General features: G+C 41.8%; 1 protein-coding gene across 4 annotated transcripts in view; it reads right to left on the bottom strand.

Annotated features, from left to right (window-relative positions):
* LOC121383575 overlaps positions 1-18,960 on the bottom strand; it is a 31,131-nt gene extending 12,171 nt beyond the window's left edge. For 2 of the 4 annotated variants that reach the window (XR_005959305.1, XM_041513666.1), the window contains exons 1-5: positions 18,648-18,960; positions 14,655-14,988; positions 10,348-10,466; positions 4,157-4,399; positions 1,304-1,521 (exon numbers count right to left, since the gene is read on the bottom strand). Coding sequence is in view for 3 of the 4 variants with exons in the window: in XM_041513666.1 (XP_041369600.1) it covers positions 1,304-1,521; positions 4,157-4,399; positions 10,348-10,466; positions 14,655-14,962 (888 nt within the window). In the remaining variant the exon portion in view is untranslated. Of the gene's footprint in view, positions 1-1,303; positions 1,522-4,156; positions 4,400-10,347; positions 10,467-14,654; positions 14,989-18,633 lie in introns of all 4 variants that reach the window. The other 2 variants (XM_041513673.1, XM_041513680.1) reach the window with 2 other exon arrangements.
* Positions 18,961-19,466: the final 506 nt, after the last annotated feature.

Genomic DNA, 19,466 nt, shown 5'->3' with positions numbered 1-19,466 from the left:
TCAAGTATGCGTAATACATATGGCGGGGAGGGGTGGTGGTGGTGGTGGTGGCGGTGGCAGGGAAGGTGGTGGTGGCGTTGGGGGGGGTGGTGATGGTGGGTGTGGTGTGGGGTGGTGGTGGTGTGGCGTTGAGGGGTGGTGGTGTGGCGTTGAGGGGTGGTGGTGTGGCTGGGAGGAATGGTGGTGTGGCGGGGAGGAGTGGTTGTGTGGCGGGGAGGTGGGTGGTGGCAGCGGGGAGAGGTAGTGAGAGTGCATACTTCTCAAACTTCCAAATGTCTGAAAATCCAGTGTTTAGCTCTTTGCTTGCTCTGGTCAAAAGAAACGAGACATCTCCCATAACATTTTTCAGTTGCAAATTTATTTAACATATTGTTGGTGGATTGCCGTTATTTTATTATTATTATTACCATTATCATTATTATTATTATTATTATTATTATCATCATCATCATCATCATCATCATTATCATTATCATCATCGTCATCATCATCATCATTATCATTATCATTATTATTACTACCATTACCATTATCATCATCATCATCATCATTATTATTATTACCATTATCATCATCATCATCATCATCATCATCATTATCATCATTATTATTATTATAGCGGGGAGACACTGATATTGGACTATCGATATTCAATTCAATTCAGTTCAATTTATTGCATAATATCAAACAAACTTGTGTCAGCAAATAGATAAAAAAACAAACAAACAAACAAACAACAACAACACTTAATAATAATAACAATATTAATGTATTGGGCAGACGGAGACAAAATCTGTATTATATTTATATGAATAACATTACTATATAACAATAAAATATGTAATAAAAATAAAAATATAAGGGACTTTCACCGGGCAGCAAATCCCGCACTAGTGGCTAAGGACGAACATAATGATTTGGTTTCATTCGACAGATGTAAACTCGTTGTCTGAATGCGTGTACGAGTACTTATGAATATTCAACTACTTATCTTTTTAAATTGCATACTTTCCCCAGACAAATTCTGCATCTATCCTTAAAGGATATACTGAGTACTTAGCTACATCGATGGCCTTCTCCAAGTCCTTAACAGATGCCAACAGTAAGTAATTTTAAAACAAAACACCCAAAACAGTTATTTTTGTAGAAACATGTGCTGGTGCTGTGATATCGTGTTAGATGGGAAATGCATGTGAAATAGATCTTAGAACTAGAATGAAGGAATCAAAAGAGACATCAAAAGGTTGAAAAACAATTAAACTGAGGTGAAATATAACTTAATAAGTTTAACAAACATTATTACCTGGAAAAACAAAGGCTTTGGCGGACTTTTCGACTCTGGTTCATTGGAATAGAGAACACTCGTGTCGGGTTTCATCTCCATCAAAATGTCAACGATTTCGAAGATGTCCTTCTCCCACAATGCAGCGAGGAGAGGTTGAGGCACTTCCGGGTAATCGGGATAACGGTATTGGTAGGAGTAGTCGCGCGTGTTGATGTCAATATTATTCATGGCAAGACCTGCAAGTGAAATTAAATTATTTATACTGATAGATAGCTGCAACTATATTCATAAATTTGATATATAATTTAAAACATAATAATAAACCCACCCACAGAACACCAGTACTTGCAGGATTCCGTTAAAGCAGATATCTAGATATTTGCAAATGCAACAATTTGTCATAACTGATATTACGATGCATGAAGATATTTTTCTCACAAACCCGTTGGTGAGAACATCATGCATTATTTTTGATAACACATAGTTGTTTACACACGTACGTGTGTTAACAATTTCGAGACATACGACTGGCTGCTCCTAGGTAATAACCAGGGGCCTAATTCACTAAACTCTCGCAACTTTGCGATCTCGCAGTGCAATGCTAAAAGACTTGCAAAGAGGATGCTTTGTTGTCTAGCAGAGCCTAAGAGACCTTTGTGAATTAGGCCCCAGGTCACCAATACCATACGTCCAATAAAAAGCAGCACTGTGGAAATCGATTACACTGTGACGTATAGTTAGCTTGGCAATCATGTGTCTGTGACGCGTAAGGCAGCTACAAGTGCAAATGGTTGTAAATATCTTTTAGTAGATAAAAATGTCAACATTTTCTTAAAACCTGGTTTTTGAGGATATGTAAGAAATAGAATAATACATTCGTGTCCGTTAGATACCATTTATCTCACAACTCGTTGTTTAAAAACGTATCAAACTCGCTTTCGCTCGTTAGATACATTAAAAACAACACGTTGTGAAATAAATGGTATCTAACGGACACTCATGTATTATTATCTATGAACACCACACCTAGTTCTCTTTCACTGATCACTAACCACTATCCCCTGTTCTGAACACACGGTCCAGATAGCTGATAAGCGTGCCCAGGACAGCATTCCTGATCCTTAGTTGAATAAAAACACGAATATATTAATATCACTGGCGTAGGAAGCGAAGCGAGCGTGGGTGGGTGGGGGGGGGGGGGGGGGTGGGGGGCATCCCCCCCCCCCCCCCACACACACACACACTTTTCAGATATATTGCTTTATATTTGCTTTATAATAGTATAATAGTGTAAAAGTGTGTAAATATAAAAATGTACTTTTTGGCACCTTCCTACGCCACTGAATATGCCGGTTTACACAGAATACCGGTTTAGACAGATGCCGGTTTGGACAGAGTCCACGGTATATCTTGAGTATGATTGGTTAGAGTTAGAAACACAAATATCTTTCAGGTTTGCTTTTACAGATGTTTGACACATAGTCCAAACGTTTGGTTAATATGACGTTTTATTTACGTTAGTATTTTTTTCATGACCGGCCTCGGTGGTGTCGTGGTAGGCCATCGGTCTACAGGCTGGTAGGTACTGGGTTCGGATCCCAGTCGAATGGGATTTTTAATCCAGATACCGACTCCAAACCCTGAGTGAGTGCTCCGCAAGGCTCAATGGGTAGGTGTAAACCACTTGCACCGACCAGTGATCCATAACTGGTTCAACAAAGGCCATGGTTTGTGCTGTCCTGCCTGTGCGAAGCGCAAATAAAAGATCCCTTGCTGCTAATCGGAAGAGTAGCCCATATAGTGGCGACAGCGGGTTTCCTCTCAAAAATCTATGTGGTCCTTAACCATATGTCTGACGCCATATAACCGTAAATAAAATGTGTTGAGTGTGTCGTTAAATAAAACATTTCTTTCTTTTATTTTTTTCATTGTATATATATCGCAGGAAGCGTAACTCTGGACGAACTCTGTCTACACCGGCACTTTGTTTAAACCGGCATATTTTATCCGATTTAGACAGAGTCCACTATATGTCCTACGTATCGGAGCGTCCAGTGATTCGGCGCATTTGGTATTTTGCTTAGGAAGTTGTCATGTTGTCGGTGTTTTTAACGAATTAAAATTAAATTCCTTTTTCAATGGTTAATCAAGTATCAACATAATTATTGTTAAGGGTGCAATTAAAAATTATTACAATTATCAATAATATATATGCTTCATTGGTGAGAGACACATTTTATCGTCAAAAATCGTCTTTGAATGCTTAGGTGCGCCGATACACCGGACAGCACTGTATATATGTATGTATGTATGTGTGTGTGAGTATATATATATATATATATATATATATATATATATATATATATATATATATATATACACACACACACACAGTAGAATCTCGTTGGCTCGACCTCGGAAGGGTCGATCACACCGCAACGCTCGAACCAAAACCAAGTCCCGAGTTTTTTTGTTCGGTAAAACCTTATATTAACTGATGATGGGTCGAACACGTCCAGGGTCGACAATAAGCCTTCGCTCGAACTAAGTTATCTGTACCGTCTGTGTTATTTGCTCTATATCACTCGAACTGGTGATCCATCAAATATCAAATGGAAAACCACCGAAAATTGCCGCGCTTGCGCAGTTGGTTAATGAATGAATTGCGCGGTTAGGTAACGCTCTACGCCATTCATACAGTTTGTAAAACGGTTTTGGTGTTTATCATCGCATGAACGTCAAAAATATAACGTTCAATTCTTAAATATATATATATATATATATATATATATATATATATATATATATATATATATATATATATATATATATATATATGCATGCATTACATCAGCCTTGTTGAGTACTAACCGTTTTCCTTCCAGTAACTGATGAATCGTCCGGTTCCGGCGAGCAGCGAGAGGACGAACTCGTTGGTGTTCTCGTATTTCTCCATCAGACAGACGATGTCGAGCTGCCCCACCCTGTTGTGCGCCACCTCCTTCAGGTTGACGATCTGCTTGTTCTTGCAGACGACCACGCGACACCACGACTTCAACAGGCGCTCGATGAGCTTCTTGTCCGGGCTGTCCGCCATAAGGGCTCGCCACAGACCTGTAACGTAATAAGAGTCTTAGTCTATCAGACATCATAGCTCGCCACAGACCTGTAACGTAATAAGAGTCTTAGTATATCAGACATCAGCGCTCGCCACAGACCTGCAACGTAATATGAATATTAGTATATAAGTCATCAGCGTTCGCCATATATCTACCAGTTATCAGCGCTCGCTACAGACCTGTGACGTAATATGAATGTTAGTATATAAGTCATCAGCACTCGCCATATATCTACCAATCATCAGCGCTCGCTACAGACCTGTAACGTAATATGAATATTAGTATATAAGTCATCAGCGTTCGCCATATATCTACCAGTTATCAGCGCTAGCTACAGACCTGTGACGCAATATGAATGTTAGTATATAAGTCATCAGCACTCGCCATATATCTACCAATCATCAGCGCTCGCCACAGACCTGTGACGCAATACGAGTCTTAGTCCATCAGTCATCAGCGCTCGCCACAGACCTGTGACGTAATACGAGTCTTAGTCCATCAGTCATCAGCGCTCGCCACAGACCTGTGACGTAATACGAATCTTACTCTATCAGTCATCAGTGCTCACCACAGACCTGTAACGTAATATGAATCTTACTCTATCAGTCATCGGAGCTCGCCAGAGAGAGAGAGAGAGAGAGAGAGAGAGAGAGAGAGAGAGAGAGAGAGAGAGCGTGCGCGCCTGTGTGTGTGTGTGTGTGTGTGCGTGCGTGCGTGCGTGCGTGCGTGCGTGCGTGCGTGTGTGTGTGTACATGGTATTACGGCCTTCAATGTACCAGCCATAGGTTAATGATTGGAACAAGTAAAATATTGCACCTCATGCGAGCGCTCTATCAACGAACTATATCAGGAAACATTCCATATCATTATGGCAGTCATTATCTGGGTTCTGGGTAAGCTTTGGTATTCATGGGTATAGCTATTTTTTTTATTTAACGAGCGCAATGTATTACTGACAACATTTTAAAAAAACATATATTTGCCATAAATTATATTTAGAGAAAAAAATCAGCAACAAAGAAAACGACAACCCCTTACTCATCAGGCAGGATGTAGTTCAGAGGTAAAGCATTCATGGTGGTTTTAAACCTTCCCCCTCCCATCGTGGGGAGGGACGTAGTTCAGGGGTAAAGCGCTCACTCGATGCGCGGTCGGTCTGTGATCGATCCCCGTCGATGGGTCCATTGGGATGGTGCATACAAAAGAACCCTTGCTGCTAATCGAAAAGAGTAGCCCATGAAGTGGCGACAGCGGGTGTTCTCTCTCAATATCCGTGTGGTCCTTAACCATATGTCTGACGCCATATAACCGTAAATAAAATGTGTTGAGTGCATCGTTAAATAAAATATTTCCTTTCCTCCCATCGAGTGATCCAGTATGACTGGTGTAGGAGATACCGTGAGAAAATATGGGGGCAGAGGCGGATCTAGGAGGGGCCCCAGGGGCCCGTCCCCCCCCCCTAAATTTTGCGATAGTTCCCTTGACAATCCACCTCATGCCACTGCCCCCCCCCACCCTCCCCAAATGGATTTTGTGGATCCGCCACTAAGGGGATATACAATAAATTACCCCATTTGCTATCAAGATCAAGTATCACAATAATCATGATCTGTTAGACGTCAAACACCCATATTTAAACAAACGTGTGTTGAGGTATTTTTGAACAACTTTCCTATCTAATAACCAGGACTGGTGTAAACAGCGCTAGTCTGTGACCTCAATAATGTGACCTAGATAACAAGTCCACTGCTGGGAGGACGCTATCGGGTATCAACAGGCACCAACTCACGAACGTGAATATCACACAGGATTAATCGGTCACTGGTATGAGACCAGACGTGTCTTATGGCCAGAAGTCATAACCCGACATTCACTCGTCATAGGGCGGTGGTACACACAGACGCACGCACGCACACACACACACACACACACACACACACACACACACACACACACACACACACAGTGGCAAACATACACAAAGAAGACACGTATACACACATACACACACACATACACACACACACACACACACAGTGGCAAACATACACACAGAAGACACGTATACACACGCGTGTGCACATACACACACATATACACACACACGTAGACAGTAGCAAACACACACACACACACACACGCACACACACAGAGAACACACACACACACACACACACACACATACACAAAACAACAACACACACAACCTAATTGTATTGCCTGGTGTACCGACGATCAATTTACGATAAGCGATTAGTGATTGTCGCACAGACATCTAAATACCGATAAACGTCCCATTATCTGATTAACGAACATGGTTTTATTTTTACATATATACAGAGAGACATAAATAACGCAATGGGTATTTCACTGATATTTTCTTATAGAAATGTCATATCACATATATTATCACATATATACTCTTCAAAAGAAGAAACGCAAAACCACATTGTCGTAACATTTGGAGAATTGATTTAATTATTGAATGGTGAGTCCGATAATTACCAAATGTTGCAGGATTGTTCACAATTCACTCTAGTCCATTGTGAGTAAGTGATAGGACACACCACCAAGGTCAAGGTCATCTGGAGTCAATACCGGGTGTGGCCTCCGTGTGTGTTGACAACTGCCTGGCACCGCCTGCCCATTGAAGGAACCAGAGTACGGATGACGTCCCGGGGGATGGTGGCCCACTCGGCCTGCAAGGCTGCTGCCAGCTCGGGCAGGGTCTGGGGCTGTGGTTGTCGCTGTCGGAGGCGTCGGTCCAACTCGTCCCATAGATGCTCAATTGGGTTCAAATCCGGTGATGTCGATGGCCAAGGAAGGACATTAATGTTGTTGTTCTGTAAGAAAGCCGTTGTGAGACGTGCTGTGTAAGGCCTGGCGTTGTCATGTTGGAACTCTGCGTTGGCGTTGGCCATAACTGGAATGATGTGTGGCCGGAGGATCTGGTCAATGTAGCCCTGTGCATTCAGGTTGCCCTGCACGTGGACCAGGTCAGTTTCTGCCAGTGTGTGAGATGGCTGCCCACACCATGACACTACCCCCGCCGAATCTGTCCACTTCCTGCACGCAGTTTGCCGCATAACGTTCACCACGACGCCTATACACGCGACATCTTCCATCATGACGTCGGAGCAGAAATCGGGACTCGTCACTGAACCACACCTGTCTCCATCGCAGTTGAGGCCATTGTCGATGAATCTGGCACCACTGCAGTCGGAGTCGACTGTGTTGTGGTGTTAAGATGACACCTCGAACTGGACGTCTGGCACGAATTCCTACCTCACGTAGGCGGTTCCGTACGGTCTGGTCGGATATCCTGGTATTGCTGCGGCTGTGGAGGTGGCAGTAGTCAATCGTTCCTGAAGGTGGCGTACCCGGATGTAGCGGTCCTGCCCGGGGGTAGTGACCCGTGGTCGACCGGATCTAGGGAGGTCACGTGTTGATCCATGTTGCTGGTAACGGTCCCACAGTCTGGAGATGGTGCTTGGGGACACATGGAATGCCCTGGCAACGGCCGTTCTGGATTCGCCTGCGTCTAGTCGGCCGATGGCATTGTTTCTCTGCGGTTCACTGAGACGTGGCATGTCCTGGATTGTCAACTGTCGGCCAGATACAGAGGCCAGGCAAGCGAACACCCTGCACTTTTATACTGTCGGTGTTCATGTTGCACGTGCAGACAACGCACGTGCAGTGGTGACATGGTTTGCACGTGGCTGCGTTTTTGCGAATATTCACATTTTGGAACTTTATTGTACAGTAGCTGCGTTTTATCGAATGTAACCATGGGAATGTGTTTGGGACATGCAATGACCTTATATTCACAAAGCATGAACCGGTAGGAAACATAAAATCGGAGTTATAACCCATTTGTACCCTTTTGCGTTTCTTTTTTTGAAGAGTATATTATGCATGCAGACAATGAAATACTGGTAACAACTGTAACTAAAAACACACATACACACCCAACGTTTTTTCTCTTTTACCGCAATACAACATAATTTTTTTCAGCATTACTTATCATGGCATATTGAAAAAAACAAAGACGTGAAAACAATAAAATGAGTGTTTTCATTGAGAGACCAGTCCAGAGAAAGCATGTGTAAAACGATTTTCATATGCAAAGCTGTTTTGTTCCAATAAACACCAAGTTATGATTTTTGCTTCAAATGAAGTTTTATTCTACTTTTGTTTTCCAATTTAAACTCTTTCACTAACAGTTGTTATCAATATGTCATTTTGTCCACATGCTTCATATATGATGCGATATTTCTGTGAGACAATATTCAGTGAAATAGCCATTGCGTTATTTATGCCTGTAAGTATATGTCTAAAATACTCAATTCCATAGTGTTTGAGGGACTTGTGTGCATTACCCTATAGCAATTAAGTTTGTATCACGCATTCCCATGTACAGCCTTCCATATGGATCGCCGCTGGACCCATTGGGCTATTTCTCTTTCCAGCCAGTGCTCCACAACTGGTATAACAATGGCCGTGGTATGTACTATCCTGTCTGTGGCATGTTGCATATAAAAGATCCCTTGCTGCTAATGGAAAATAGTAGCCCATGAAGTGGCGACAGCGGGTTTCCTCTCTCAATATGTGTATGGTCTTTAACCATATGTCTGACGCCATATAACTGTAAATAAAATGTGTTGAGTGCGTCATTAAATAAACATTTCCTTCCTTCCATATGGATCGATGATTGGAGCCATATTACGAGTATATAGTTTATAATTATTACCAGTGGCTTTGAAATATTCTGCAATATGTGCTAATAAAAGACAGTCACTGTTGTGAACTTGGCGTACGTACACCCCCCCCCCCCCCCCACCCTCCCCAGTCCCTCTCGGCCTCCGTGTGAAGGCTTGACATGCAATTTAAAGTAAGTGCATTATGAATGGTTTACCATTGTCTGACTTTACATGATAATCATGAGATGAACTTGATACTTGTTTATGTTTGTTAATCAAGTTAATATATGTTTTGTTTAACGAGCACATTGATTTATTAATCATCTGCTATTGAATGTCAAACATTTGGCTATTTTAACATTATAGTCTTAGTAGCAAGGGGTCTTTTATTATGTACCTCCACAGGAGAGCATATACCACGTCATTTGATAAACCAGTCGTGGTGCACTGGCTAAAACTGTGGACCCACTGGCAGAGGTGGATCCTAAACCGACCGCGCATCTGGCGAGCGCTGTCTCGCCTTTTGCTTATCGACACCACTGGAGCACATTGACTAATTAATAATTGGCTATTGGATGTCAAACATTTGGCAATTATGACACATAGTCATCAGAGGCAACCCGCTACATTTTCCCTAATGCAGCAAGGGATCTTTTATATGTACTTTCCCACAGACAGGATAGCACATACCGCGGTCATTGATATACCAATCGTTTTGCACTTGCTTAAACGAGAAATAGCCCAATGGGCCCACCGACGGGGATCGATCCCAAACCGACCGCACATCAAGCGAATGCTTTACCACTGGGCTACGTCTCGCCCCCGCGTTGTATGGCTCGAAGAACCACAAGACAGACTTCATTCATAGCGCAATCTGTATTCATTATCGCATTACTGAATGAATGAATGAATTATTAAAACCAGTCAGTCACTTAATTAATCAATCAATCACCACAGTAAACACACGTCACAGGTTTTGTTTGAGAATGTTAGTATGCTGGTTGTGTTTAGTAATTTTACAACATGCCCGTTGATGGTTTACCTTAGTGGCGGATCCAGAAAATCCATTTAGGGGGGCCCCAGTGACATGAGGTGGAATGCCAAGGGAACTTTGGGGAATGTTTGGAAGAGGATCGTAAAAAAAAAATAAAAAAATAATATATAATAAAATTATAACTATCACAAAATTTAGGGGGGGGCGGGCCCCTGCCCCCCCCCCCCTCCTCTAGATCCGCCTCTGTACCTGGTTTAAATTTCCGATACCAGTGTAGCATCTCCTGCCAGCCGCTGGGTTTCTCCGTGAGCAGGATGTCCTCGGCCGTCTTCCCGTCCTTGTTCTTCACCTCCGTGTCCGCGCCACACCTGCAACAAACACAAGTCATTACGTGGCCATACACCGCGATATATGTAAACACAGATCATTATGTGGCTATACACCGCATTGTACGTAAACACAAGTCAATACGTGGCCATACACCGCGGTGTACGTAAACACAAGTCATTACGTGACAATACACCGCAATGTAAGTAAATACAAGTCATTACGTGGCAATACACCGCTATGTACGTAAACACAAGTCATTACGTGGTCATACACCGCAATGTAAGTAAACACAAATCATTACGTGGTAATACACCGCAATGTACGTAAACACAAGTCATTACGTGGCCATACACCGCGATGTACGTAAACACAAGTCAATACGTGGCCATACGCCGCGATGTACGTAAACACAAGTCAGTACGTGGCAATACACCGCAATGTACGTAAATACAAGTCATTACGTGCCATACACCGCAATGTACGTAAACACAAGTCATTACGTGGCAATACACCGCAATGTACGTAAACACAAGTCATTGTGTGGTCATGCACCGCAATGTACGTAAACACAAGTCATTACGTGGCAGTTAATAAATTTCTTCAGTGGAAATATGGGTGACATCGGTGAAAAGCACGGTGAAAGATTTCACCAAGATATATCAACTATAGAAAGAAGACATCAAGGGAAATGGGACTGCAACATGATGGGTGACTATCTGTGAGGGTTAATACGCGATGACTCGTCATGTCATCGATGAAAAGTACGAAAAACTGTTCATTTGTGATTTGTAATATTTGTTGTTGATTTATATCTGTATAGTAGAACATGCAGAATATCTATGTAATATTTGTGTTAATAAATGCCATTTAAAAAATCCATCAATATAGTGTTCTGTATATGTCTTTGGAGCAAAAAATCTCATAAATTCGTAAAACATCTAAAAATAGTGAAAGTGAGATTCTGTAGTAGTAGTGACATTTTTGTAATCAATACACTTTAACTAAACATAATCAACACAAAAATGTACATAACTAAGAACTTAGAAAATTTCTGTTACATTGTGTAATTAGAGAGATCGCCTGAGGGGCAGTGGATCGTGAGATCGAACACATTGTACAACGACTGATTATATATGTACAGGCACTTCTGGATGAAACCTGATAGATATATCTACCACTGCCATTTACTGATCACTGATCAAACACTGGATACCATTTCCGTGTCTTTTATTAGCCATTGATTCAGATTGGATGTCGTAAATGTGTGTATGTTTCTGCGCCTTGTGATTAATCTTTCTTCTTTACTATTTTCTTTTGGTATTGTTCTTTGTTTTTTTGTGAACAAAAATATATTGACAGATAGTCTTAGAGGAAAACCACTACAATTTTCCTGTGCTCGTGTCTATGATATTACCATGACAACTAATATCACCATAGCAACCATATCGAGTCTATGATATTACCATGACAACTAATATCATCATAGCAACCATATCGAGTCTATGATATTACCATGACAACTAATATCACCATAGCAACCATATCGAGTCTGTGATATTACCATGACAACTAATATCACCATAGCAACCATATCGAGTCTGTGATATTACCATGACAACTAATATCACCATAGCAACCATATCGAGTCTGTGATATTACCCTGACAACTAATATCACCATAGCAACCATATCGAGTCTGTGATATTACCATGACAACTAATATCACCATAGCAACCATATCGAGTCTGTGATATTACCCTGACAACTAACCTGATCATGGCGACCATATCGAGTCTGTGATATTACCATGACAACTAATATCACCATAGCAACCATATCGAGTCTGTGATATTACCCTGACAACTAACCTGATCATGGCGACCATATCGAGTCTGTGACATTACCCTGACAACTAACCTGATCATGGCGACCATATCGAGTCTGTGATATTACCCTGACAACTAACCTGATCATGACGACCATATCGAGTCTGTGATATTACCCTGACAACTAACCTGATCATGGCGACCATATCGAGTCTGTGACACTACCCTGACAACTAACCTGATCATGGCGACCATATCGTGTCTGTGACATTACCCTGACAACTAACCTGATCATGGCGACCATATCGAGTCTGTGATATTACCCTGACAACTAACCTGATCATGACGACCATATCGAGTCTGTGACACTACTCTGACAACTAACCTGATCATGGCGACCATATCGAGTCTATGACACTACTCTGACAACTAACCTGATCATGGCGACCATATCGAGTCTGTGATATTACCCTGACAACTAACCTGATCATGACGACCATATCGAGTCTGTGACACTACCCTCACAACTAACCTAATCATGGCGACCATATCGAGTCTGTGACACTACCCTGACAACTAACCTAATCATGGCGACCATATCGAGTCTATGATACTACCCTGACAACTAACCTAATCATGGCGACCATATCGAGTCTGTGATATTACCCTGACAACTAACCTCATCATGGCGACCATATCGAGTCTGTGATATTACCCTGACAACTAACCTGATCATGACGATAATATCGAGTCTGTGACATTACCCTGACAACTAACCTAATCATGGCGACCATATCGAGTCTGTGATATTACCCTGACAACTAACCTAATCATGGCGACCATATCGAGTCTATGATATTACCCTGACAACTAACCTAATCATGGCGACCATATCGAGTCTATGATATTACCCTCACAACTAACCTAACCATGGCGACCATATCGAGTCTATGATATTACCCTGACAACTAACCTAATCATATCGAGTCTGTGATATTACCCTGACAACTAACCTAATCATGGCGACCATATCGAGTCTGTGATATTACCCTGACAACTAACCTGATCATGGCGACCATATCGAGTCTGTGATATTACCCTGACAACTAACCTGATCATGGCGACCATATCGAGTCTGTGACATTACCCTGACAACTAACCTGATCATGGCGACCATATCGAGTCTGTGACATTACCCTGACAACTAACCTGATCAGGACGACCATATTGTGTCTGTGACATTACCCTGGCAAATAATATGATCATTGCAACCATATCATAGCTGACATTACCCTGGTAGCGACCATATCATGTCTGTGACATTATCCTAACAACTAATCTGATCATGGCGACCATATCATGTCTGTGATATTACACTGATAACTAACCTGATCATGGCGACCATATCATGTCTGTCATATTACCCTGACAACTAATATGATCATTGCAACCATATCATAGCTGACATTACCCTGGTAGCGACCATATCATGTCTGTGACATTATCCTAACAACTAATCTGAACATGGCGACCATATCATGGCTGTGACATTACCCTAACAACTAATATGATCATGGCGACCATATCATGTCTGTGACATTACTCTGACAACTAATATCATCATGGCAACCATATCATGTCTACAATATTACCCTGACAACTAACCTGATCATGACGACTATATCATGCCTGTGACATTACCCTGACAACTAATATCATCATGGCAACCATATCATGTCTACCATATTACCCTGACAACTAACCTGATCATGGCGACTATAGCATGTATGTGACATTACCCTGACAACTAATATCATCATGGCAACCATATCATGTCTACCATATTACCCTGACAACTAATCTGATCTTGGCGACCATATCATGTCTGTGATATTACTTTGACAACTAACCTAATCATGGCGACCATATCATGTCTGTAACATTACCCTGACAACTAACCTGATCATGGCGACTACACCATGTCTCTGACATTACCCTGACAACTAATATCACCATAGCAACCATATCATGTCTACCATATTACCCTGACAACTAATCTGATCATGGCGACCATATCATGTCTGTGATATTACTTTGACAACTAACCTGATCATGACGACCATATCATGTCTGTAATATTACCTTGACAACTAACCTGATCATGGCGAGTACATCATGTCTGTGACATTACCCTGACAACTAATATCATCATAGCAACCATATCATGTCTACGATATTACCCTGACAAATATTCTGATCATGGCGACCATATCATGTCTGTGATATTACCCTGATAACTAACCTGATCATGGCGACCATATCATGTCTGTCATATTACCCTGACAACTAATCTGATCATGGCCACTATATCATGTCTGTAATATTGCCCTGACAACTAACCTGAGCATGGCGACCATCAGTCGGTATGCACCGTTCTTCCTGACCACCTTGTGTAGCGCCGTCTCGCCGTCAGCGTCCACGGCGTCCACGTCGAGCTTACAGCCAACCATGTAGAGCAGAGACACGTTCTTGGGGTCGGAGAAGCGGCGGTAGTGGCGCACGATGTGGTGGAGGTACGTCTCCCCCGACACCGTGTCCTGCACGTTGATGTCGTTGCCGGACCTGCAGAACGTTATCAGCTCGTTGACAATGTCGTCGAGGCTGTCGCTCTCTATGGCGCCGTACAGTCTGGAGGACCGTAGACTCATGGCTGCTGGCTTTGGCGACGTTTTACCTGGAGGGATTAAATTTCAGAAATCATTTTGTTAACACTGAATACTACTGCAAAGAAGAAAGGGGTTGGGGTGAGGCCGGAACAGATGTAGATTTGTTTTCAGGGAAGTGGAACTTGAAAAGGGACACCTATAGTGTTCCAAAGATCGCCATCATACAAGCACACAGATAACATCGCACCACATCACATCGTATCACATCACGTATATTTTGTACCATGAAAAGTTAAATATGTATCCACTGCCTAGATTTATGTTGATGGTGGGGCGAGATGTAGCTCAGTGGTACCGCGCTCGCCAGATGCCTCGTCAGTGGGCCCATTGGGCTATTTCTCGTTCCAGCCAGTGCACCACGACTGGTATATCAAAGGTCGTGGTATGTACTATCTTGTTTGTGGGACGGTGCATATAAAATATCACTTGCTACTAAAGGAAAAAGTAGCGGGTTTCCTTTACATGATAGTTTCACAATGACCATATGTTTGGCATCCAATAGCCGATGATTAATAAATCAATGTGCTCTAGTGGTGTTGTTAAACAAAACAAACTTGTTTTATGTTGATGGTCGTTTCAGTGTCTGCAAAAACTTGATGAACGATATACGACAATGCCTATATTGATGAGCATGACCGCTATGGTGGTGGGTGGGCAATGGTTTGGGAGAATCATCCGGGTTTGGTGACACCATCTCCCAATCTCCCTGTCATTATTATCGAAAAGTGTCAAGTGTCTGTTACAGAGATGAAGTACTGGATAACCGCGTTCCTACCGGCCTCGGTGGTGCCCTGGTTAAGCCATCGGACATAAGGCTGGTAGGTATAAGGTTCGCAGCCCGGTACCGGCTCCCATCCAGAGCGAGTTTTAACGACTCAGTGGGTAGTGTAAGGTCACTACACTCACTTCTCTCTCACAAACCACTAACCACTAACCACAAACCACTAACCACTAACCCTCTGTCCTGGACAGATAGCTGTGTGTGCCCATGACAGCTGCCTGAACCTTAATTGGATATAACCACGAATATAAGTTGAAATGGAAAAAAAAAAACGCGTTCCGTCATACGCCGGCGCTTTAAGTCCTGCTTTCATCCTCATGGACGTCAATGCACGCGTTCCATCATACGCCCGTGCTTTAAGTCCTGCTTTCATCCTCATGGACGTCAATGCACGCGTTCCATCATACGCCGGTGCTTTAAGTCCTGCTTTCATCTTCATGGACGTCAATGCACGTCCACATCTTGTAGACTTGTTGATGACTTTTATGAACAGAATAACATGGTGCCGGGCGGAAACTTTCGTACTTGGACGCCAGGACCTACCCGATAATTTTAATCGGGCAACTATTACCGGCGATATTAATAAAATAAAACAATTATAGGTAACTAAAATTCCTGGCAAAATTTGTTTAAAAAATGAAGTGTTTATTTCAGATGCTACCGACTAATCCTGTTATTCAAAACTAATACCGTCGTTTCTCGGCTACCACACGTCTATATACGATTTATTGACGATACTTCCCCCCCCCCCCCCCCATCTGAAAGTAGTGCAAGATAAAAAAAAAAATACTCTTTGAAATATTCAATAAATGTAATGTATGTTGTTCTTGTGTGTTTAACAGCCTCTATAAGTTACGATACGAATTGTTTGCCATACATATAATAAAAGTCATAATGTATTTGAGAAAAGAAAACATCGTTATTGTCTTTTCATTGTATTTCATAGGCAATCTTCTACCAAAACCACAAATTTAGCGTCAAAGCTCTGACTTGGACAGAATATATAAAGTTAAAGTTAAACCACACCACTAGAGCACATTGAGTTATTAAAGATCAGCTATTGAATAGTATTAAATTTGTTTAACTTAAATAAAAAAAATAAAAATAAAAACAAAGAAAGATATGCGATATTGACTGTGTGTGTCTGTTGGTGTGTGTGTGTGTGTGTGTGTGTATGTGTGTGTGTGTGTGTGTGTGTAGGTGAGAGAGCGTGTGTGCATGTGTTGGTGTGTGTATGTATGTGTGTGTGTGTTGGTGTGTCTGTGTGTGTGAGAGCCTGTGTGTGAGAGCGTGTGTGTGTGTGTGTGTGTGTTTGTGTGTGTATGTTTGTGGGTGCGTCTGTGTGACAGTGTGTATGTGTGTTGGTGTGTCTGTGTGTGTCTGTGTATTGGTGTGTCTGTGTGTGTATGTGTGTGTTGGTGTGTGTCTGTGTGTGTCTGTGTGTGTATGCGTGTTTGTGTGTGTGCATGTGTATGTATGTGTGTATGTATGCGTGTTAGCGCGCGCGTTTGTATGTGTGTATGTTTGTGTATGCGTGCGTGCGTGCGTTTAATTTGTTCTTGATCATGCGACAGATGTTGTAACATTATTGTAGTGTTCCCCTGAATACAGAACGCAATGATACGCAATCACCATTATCTCGTTATTAATAAACGAGGTACGTAAGCTTTCATGTTGTTTGTGAATATATTTTCCCATTCTATATAGGTGTCATTATGTTTAATGTTTGATTTGTAGTGTTGTTTTACGTATAGTTTAATAGAAGAAGTGTGTTTTGTTTAACGACACCACTAGAGCACATTAATTAATTAATAAGCAGCTATTGGATATCCAACAGTTGGTTATTATGACTTTTAGTCATCAGAGAAAACCCACTTCATTTTTCCTGATGCAACAAGCGATCTTTTATATGCACTTTCCCACAGACAGGAAAACACATACCACGGCCTTTGTCTAGTTGTGGTGAACTGGTTGGAAGGAGAGAAAAAAAAACAATCATCTCAATGGATCAACCAAGGTGGTTCGATCCTGCGACGCAAACACCTCAGACGCGCACTCAAACGACTGGGTTAAATCCCGCCCCTAGTTTAATAGAATACAATAGTTTCATACATTCACACATTTCGTTTATATGTTGAGAAATGTCACTTTTGGGTGTCGACAAAGAAAATTTAAAATTATTAAAATCATTCATTCATTCATTCATTCACGTCTTTATTCACTGCAGCTTCATGCAATTTGTTTGGAGGTTTGAACCACAGGATGTTTGTATCGACCTTAATTCGTTCATATATTGTATACCTTTCTGCGACGCCCAATGACGATTTACTTTGTGTTGGAGTGTCGTCAAACAACCATTCAAGTGACTGTGTGCAAATACCAGTGGCGGATCCAGAACGTTAATGCAGTGGGGGGGGGGGGGGGGAGCCATGCGTAAGGCTAGACCTTTTTTATTAGTTGTTCGTTGGATTCTTCAACGTACAAAATGAAAAAAAATATAACTAAAAATATAATTGTCGCAATTTGTTTTTGTTTTTGTTTTGTTCGGGTTTTTTTTTTTTTGGGGGGGGGGGGCGCAGACCCTCTAGATCCGCCACTGCTCTCTATATCTCTGTGCATTGCTCTGCCTCTCTCTCTCGGGTGGCAAGGAGGGGGGGGGGGGAGGCCAACCCGAAAAAATCTGGAAAAAATTATAGAAACGTAAAGACATTTCTCTTCTTAACCGTTTAAAAATAATAATAATAATAACAAAATAAATAAAAATCCTAGCTATGGCCCTGGTGCATGTGTATTTACGTGATTTATGTCTGCGAACGTGCCCATGTAGTTATATAAATGCACAAGATTAACATACAGTAAGACGATATTTTACCTGTATAAAGTTACCTGTAAACTTGTCACCTGTATTTCGCTTCCAAAGTGGATTCGGTGCACACGAGTCAGCCAAACTTAACGAAAGCACAGCAAATCAAACATGACAGAACTGCCCATAAATAAATCCTTAATTGTCATGTGACCCAGATAAAAGTACACTTCTCTTTTTCCTAACAATGGAAGTTCTACCCCAGCTCCAGGTAGCACCACGGAAGTCTTAATACGCGATCGTCGTTTTGACATTTACTCCTAGGTACACCATTAGCGATCGCCAGCCTTCTACCATTGCCGGAGTTTGCCGATTGACCGCCGTATCTATTGTGTGTGTGCGGATAAACAGTGTCTGCTATTCTCGTATCAAGGTCGGATCGACTATAGACAGTTTCATTATTTGTGTCACGTTCAGCTATCGATTGTTCGGCATTTAACGTTGATGGTGATAAATTGAAGGAAAGGAATGTTTGTTTTACACTTATGTGCACATTTTATGATACTGCTTAGTTTCTAAGATACCGCTATATCGACACTTTGTCTAGTATACAAAAGAAGAAACCCGCTACCGCCATTTAGGCTATCCATACCATTATCATATTTCGGCAAGGGGCATTTTATGTATGCTTCCCTACAGGAGGGCACATGTCGTGGAGCAATGGATGAGGTGGAGCATGGTCCACATACCGATCACGCCAATATTACATACGCACCAACAACAACAAAATAATTATTAAATATTAACACTATGTGTTGAGTACAAAGCTGAAACAAACTATTGTTTGTATGCTCATGAGATGTTGAGTCATATATATACCACTCAAAAGAATTTAAGGGTCA

This window comes from Gigantopelta aegis, chromosome 2 (genome assembly GCF_016097555.1).
Source record: "Gigantopelta aegis isolate Gae_Host chromosome 2, Gae_host_genome, whole genome shotgun sequence".
Taxonomy (NCBI): Eukaryota; Metazoa; Mollusca; class Gastropoda; order Neomphalida; family Peltospiridae; genus Gigantopelta; species Gigantopelta aegis.
This window is presented reverse-complemented; position numbering and strand designations above follow the sequence as displayed.